General features: G+C 44.9%; 1 protein-coding gene across 1 annotated transcript; it reads left to right on the top strand.

The window, feature by feature from the left end:
* Positions 1-208: 208 nt before the first annotated feature.
* Positions 209-5,542, top strand: MSMB (microseminoprotein beta; the record flags this gene model as incomplete). The annotated part of the gene is made up of 3 exons (XM_049646001.1): positions 209-408; positions 991-1,118; positions 5,073-5,542. Coding segments are annotated over 3 exons (513 nt in total), but the record flags the coding sequence as incomplete, so codon positions are not given.
* Positions 5,543-5,825: the final 283 nt, after the last annotated feature.

Raw genomic sequence — 5,825 nt, 5'->3', positions numbered from 1 at the left:
GCACACTCTCATTTTTCTATGACTTGGGGCTCACATTTTAGCTCTTTCTCCAGTTTATTTTAAGTAATATATTTAGGTCTTATTCCTCTGCTAGACTACCTGAGGGTAATTCTGAGTATTATTCCTTTGCCAGATTGCCTGAGCTCCACCTTTAAACCACCTGCCACAGTCCAGCTGGGATCCTGGTACCGGACACTTCACTCAGTGATTACCATCTGAATTCATTGGTTCTCCTTCCCACCTCTGCTTTACATTGCATAACGTTCTTCTGGGCAGCCTCAGGGTTTTGGCCAACTTTGTGACTTTATGCAATGCTCAGTGCTGTGTCATACCTAATAAGAACACTCCAGGCGGTTTATCTAATGGTAAGTCCTGGCTTCTCAATGTTTATTATATTATTGCAGCCTGGTAGGTGTAACCCATTGGCAGATGAAGGCCTTTGAGTCTACAGATGAGAAGGAGGGTTAGGGCAGATAGAGAAAAAATAAAATAAAATGAGGGATTGCAATATGCCATTTATATAAGACAGTAGTTCTCAACCCTAGCTGTTTGAGAATTTCCTGGAGGTTTTTGAAACTTACCAGTGCTCAGGCCCCATCCCAGGTAAATCAAAATCTCTGGGGTAGGAGCTACACATTAAAAAAATTTTTTTTCAATGTTTATTTATTTTGAAAGAGAGAGAGAGAGAAAGCATGAGCAGGGGAGGGGCAGAGAGAGAGGGAGAGAGAGTCCTAAGCCGGCTCAGCGATACCAGCACAAACCCCAACATGGGGGTGGAACTCACGAACGGTGAGATCACAACCCGAACCGAAATCAAGAGTTGGACACCTGACTCACTGAGTCCCCGAGGCGCCCCAGAGCTGCGCATTTAAAAGATTCTTCATCAACTCCTCCATGCAGCCAGGGTTGAAAACCATCAACTATTCCAAAGCAGTGCTTCTCCAACTGTAATGTGCATGCAGCCTCACTGGGAATCTCGTTACAATACAGGTTCTGTTTCTGTGGGCCTGGAGTGGGAGTGAGGGTTGGCATGTGTAATACTGCCTCAGGGGGTGCTGATGCCACTCCTCAAGCACACTGGGATCGCCAAGGATCTAAAGCAGTGGCTCTCACCCTTGGTCGAACATTTGAATCACACGGGGAGTTTTCTAAAACTTTGGCAGACTGGACCCCATGCTCAGAGATTCTGATCTCTTTGTTCTGGGGTGGGGCCCAGGCATAAATTTTAAAATACTCACGATGTTTCACATGTGCATTTGGGGATCAGAACCAAAGCAAAGTGGAGAAATGAGGCATTTATGCAGAGATAATCCAACAGAAATAGAACAAAACAAAAAACTTGGCCCCAGGCTCACAATAGCTGTCTGATTAAAGAGGAGGGCCTTCTTTTTTCTTGAAGTGTCTATTCTGAAAGAGGAAGGAAGGATAAACATGAAAAATGTTTCTCCAAGAAAATGTGGGATCTGATTTCATCTTGAAGACACACGTATGACATACGGTGGTCTATTGCAGTATACATTTAAAAACATAACTTCTATTCACATTTATTTTCCATCTCCTTGCAATGTCTGCATGCTTTATAATACATATAACTTATAAACTGAAAGCATACACAGATTCAAGTGTTTGCTTAAAACCTTTTTTACTGGTAGGTAGGGTGCTTGGGGTGATAGAGAGTACCCACACTGTGGCCCTAATTTTCCTGTTTCCTCAGCAGCTATATCCATAAGAGCCACTCTCCACACCCCTCCCCTGCAATCCACCTGATGTCTTCACGCCAACCTTGGCCTATAGTGTTTTGCAAGAACAGGAGCAGCTCTGATGACAGAAGCATTGGCATAAATAGCATTTTCCCAAACTTGCCTGATCACAGACTCAGCTGAGAAGCTTGATGAAATACAAATTCCTGGGGCCCATCCCAGAACCTACTGAATCAGAATCTGTAGGACATAAGGAATCTGAAATTTAGCAAGCGCCTGGGGTGCCTGGGTGGCTGGGTCAGTTTAGTGTTTTTTGATTTTTTTGATTCTTGTCTTTTGACTTTTGATTTTGGCTCAGGTCACGCTCAGTGTGAAGCCTGCTTAAAAGCCTCTCTCTCTCTCTCTCACTCTCCCCCGCCATCTCCCTCACTCACATGCGCTCTCTCTCTAAAATAAAATTTAAAATTAAAAAAAAAAAAAACCCCACAAAACACAAGTACCTCAGGGAGTCTTATGACACCACCAGTGAGTAGAGAAATAAGCACTTTAAATCAAATACTTGAGTGTGCTACAGAAGTTAAGTGTCTGGATAGTTCCAAACACATTTATTGAGTGTGCCCTATGCTAAGTGCTTAATGGAATAAGAGGGATATTGGATTGGGAGACTGACTGGCTGGCTAGCTGAAGCAGGTTCCCAGGTATTGCCTTGGTTGGGTCACTGCATATTACAGCTAATCCTTGGTTTTGTGTTTCCAGAAATTTGACGTTGTCTTTGTATCAAGTGTTAGTGTGACTCTGGAGTGTGATTGTTTTGGACCAGGTTAAGGGCTAATGACTCTCTGACATAAGAGTGCATCTCCAAAGTGGCCAATGCATCCATGTCCCCCAGATTTGGCACTCTCTCCTGCCTCCAGCGCTCCATCATCACAGCTATGCCAATACGACCCTCTTCCCAGGTTCCCACCTACCTAGTGTAGAAAAGAGTGAAGTGAGAAGAGCCTTGATGCCAGAGGAACTGAGTCTGAATCTCCATTTTCTTGTAAAGCAGCTGTGTGACCCTGATAAGTTTCTTAATCTCTTTGAGCCTGTAAAAGTTTACTTACTATAAAATAGGGATAATCAGGTGAGTATAAATATTAAATAGCTTTTGCATATACATTAATTGACTCAATATTTTAATGCCTTCTCTATGCTGGTTCTGTGTTCCCTGACCCTGGGTCAGTAGCTGACATTTAGTCTGGGCTCAAGATGAGCCTCCCCTCCTTCCTGCGACATTGCCTATCCCATTGGGCACATTGTTCTACATTTCTCCCTACTGTTCAGAGTCAACTCCTTTTCCCTGTAATTTTGTCACAGCCTACTGAGTTTTTCTCATGAAGTTTTTGTTTTTGTTTTTGTTTTTGTTTTGCTATAGCAAAATAGAGGGTGTGATTACATTTTATCTGGGAGAATTTTTTGACCTATTGTATTTTCTAGGGGAACGCTGTCCAGATCTCAAGCTGCCCAGTAGCGATCCAGCCTGAGGTAGGAGGCCCAGGCCCAGACTTCCCTGGTCTCCCCCCAACTGCCCAGGACCCCCACCCAGGTGCCCTGGGAAAATCTTTTTTCAGTTCTCACTTTGGTTTCTACTCTTTGGGAGAGAGTATTGAAAAGTTCTCTTTTGTTAAAATAAGTCAAGGGTCACTTTTTGGATGGAAACATCACAAAGAGCCATGGGGGCTTCTTCTGTGTACACTTTGGGGAGGGGCAATTTAAATCTGAGGTTTGTGGGTGTATTTCCAGAGGGCAGTGAACCCTAAAATTGTTTGCACCTTTGAATGTGTGGGTGGATTTTCCCAGGGAGATGGTCCCCATGTAATAGCCCACCAATCAGTCTTAAGAGTTACCTTGCTTCAAGGGGCACCTGGGTGGCTCAGTCGGTTAAGTGTCTGACTTCGGCTCATGTCACGATCTCATGGTTCGTGGGTTTGAGTCCTGCGTCGGGCTCTGTGCTGACAGCTCGGAGCCTGAAGCCTGCTGAAGTTTCTGTGGCTCCCTCTCTCTCTGCCCCTCCCCAGCTCACACTCTGTTTCTCTCTCTCAAAAATTAATAAACATTTAAAAAATTAAAAAAAAAGTTAACTTGCTTCAAGCTTATGCACTGCTTGCTTGCCGACCTAAGCCCCTTGATTTGTAGCAGAACCAAACTATTTTCCTTGAGATTTTGCAGACAATTGGCTGGCCTTGAGGAATGAAGGATCAGACTTTCCCCGGAGGTAAGTCCTGACTGCACTTGAAAACAGCTGGCACTGATGGTAGCATGTCTGTTCAGCATCATGTCAGCGTACGATGACCCACCTGAGCACCAGCTTCTCCTGCACACGGTGTCCCCCCTCATGTCCTGCACTATCCCCTTAAAACTCTCTGGCTTCGGGGCACCTGGGTGGCTCAGTCGGTTAGGTGTCCGATTCTTGGTTTCAGCTCAGGTCATTATCTCACAGTTTGTGAATTCTAGCCAAATAAATAAATAAACATTAAAAAAAAATCCTCTCTGGCTTCACATGGACAAGGAAGATGGTGTTTGGGATGTTAGTCCACCATCTTCCTAGGTTGCCAGCTTTTTTTCTGTTTTTAAATTTTTTTTTTGTTATTGTTTATTTACTTTTGAGAGAGAGAGAGACAGAGCGCGAGCAGAGGAGGGGCAGAGAGAGAGGCAGGCACAGAATCCGAAGCAGGCTCCAGGCTCTGAGCTGTCAGCACAGAGCCCGACAGGGGGCTTCAACCCACAAACCGCAAGATCATAACCTGACCCAAAGTCGGACGTTTAACCTAATGAGCCACCCAGGCACCCTGCCAGCTTTCTAAATAAAGCAACTTTTCCTTTCCCACCGTCACTTGTCTTTTGAGTATTGATTTCAGAGCAGCAAGCCTCCAAGCTTGAATTCAGAACTGGTTTTCTGTCTGGTGACATCCAGGTTTCATCAGATTCTTTCTGAGCTCCATGATCCCTGCCTGGAGTGAGTCTTTGTTCCTCTTGGCTGAACCAGCTCCTACCTAAATGGCCTCCATGCCAGGGATGGGACAACCATTCCCTTCCCATACTCAAACATCAGTACTGCAGGCACTTCCTGAGTAGGGAGGGCAAGCAGAGTCAGGCTGGCACAAGTTGCCGGGCCCCACAGGGGCCCAGATCTGCTTCTGGACCTGTCAGAACTTACTGTTGTCCTTCTGTGCAAGCAGGATGGAATTTAGGAATGATTCCAGGGATGGTCTATGGGTTGCTAGTCCAGGTTCTATGTGTTTGGGTCTAGGTTTCTAAAGGCGGCACTTTAGAGTGACCTTAGGTTGCTGAGGGGTATCCCAGACAGTTGGAGTGTGGGTGTTTCCGTCACAGAGTTGGTCCTGGGGAGGCTGGGCATCCTATCCTTTCTAGCAGGCCTTGCTCTTGTCTCAATGACAGCCCTGCTACAACCGTGCATTATGACAAAAACCAAGTGCCAGAAAATCTTCAACAAGGAGATCTGCAGCTATAAGGTGGTGGAACAGAATGATCCAGAGAGGACCTGTATTGTCCTGTAATGTAATGTGCTTCCAATGGGCCTAGGGGTTCCAGCCTGAGAGGGCCCATGTTCTCCCAGGCCAGGCCTTGTTCTTTTTGGCCTCTAACAGTCTATGATTGTGTAACCTTATCTACCCGTAAAAAAGGTTTTGAGAAAACACTTGAATCTGTGTATGCTTTTAGTTCATAAATTATGTATGCATTAGTTTATAAATTACATGTATTATAAAGCATGCAAACGTTGCAAGGAGATGGAAAATGTGAATAGAAGTTATGTTTTTATAATGTATACTGCAATAGATCACCGTATGTCCCCTGCTCGGGGCACCGCTGCTGCGACTGTCACTTCTAATGTGTCTGCAATGTGCTGCCCTGGTATCCAGCTATCTGGTGAACAATCCAAAAAATACATGTGTCTTCAAGATGAAATCGGATCCCACATTTTCTTGGAGAAACATTTTTCATGTTTATCCTTCCTTCCTCTTCTTCAGAGAGCATGCTCTATACCGTGTCCCTCATATACCTCTGTGCTTGCTTGAGACTAGGACAGCTTTTTGCGTTTTTGTTTTTGTCTTTTTAAGTAAGCTC

Source organism: Panthera uncia, chromosome D2 (assembly GCF_023721935.1).
Source record: "Panthera uncia isolate 11264 chromosome D2, Puncia_PCG_1.0, whole genome shotgun sequence".
NCBI lineage: Eukaryota > Metazoa > Chordata > Mammalia > Carnivora > Felidae > Panthera > Panthera uncia.
This window is presented reverse-complemented; position numbering and strand designations above follow the sequence as displayed.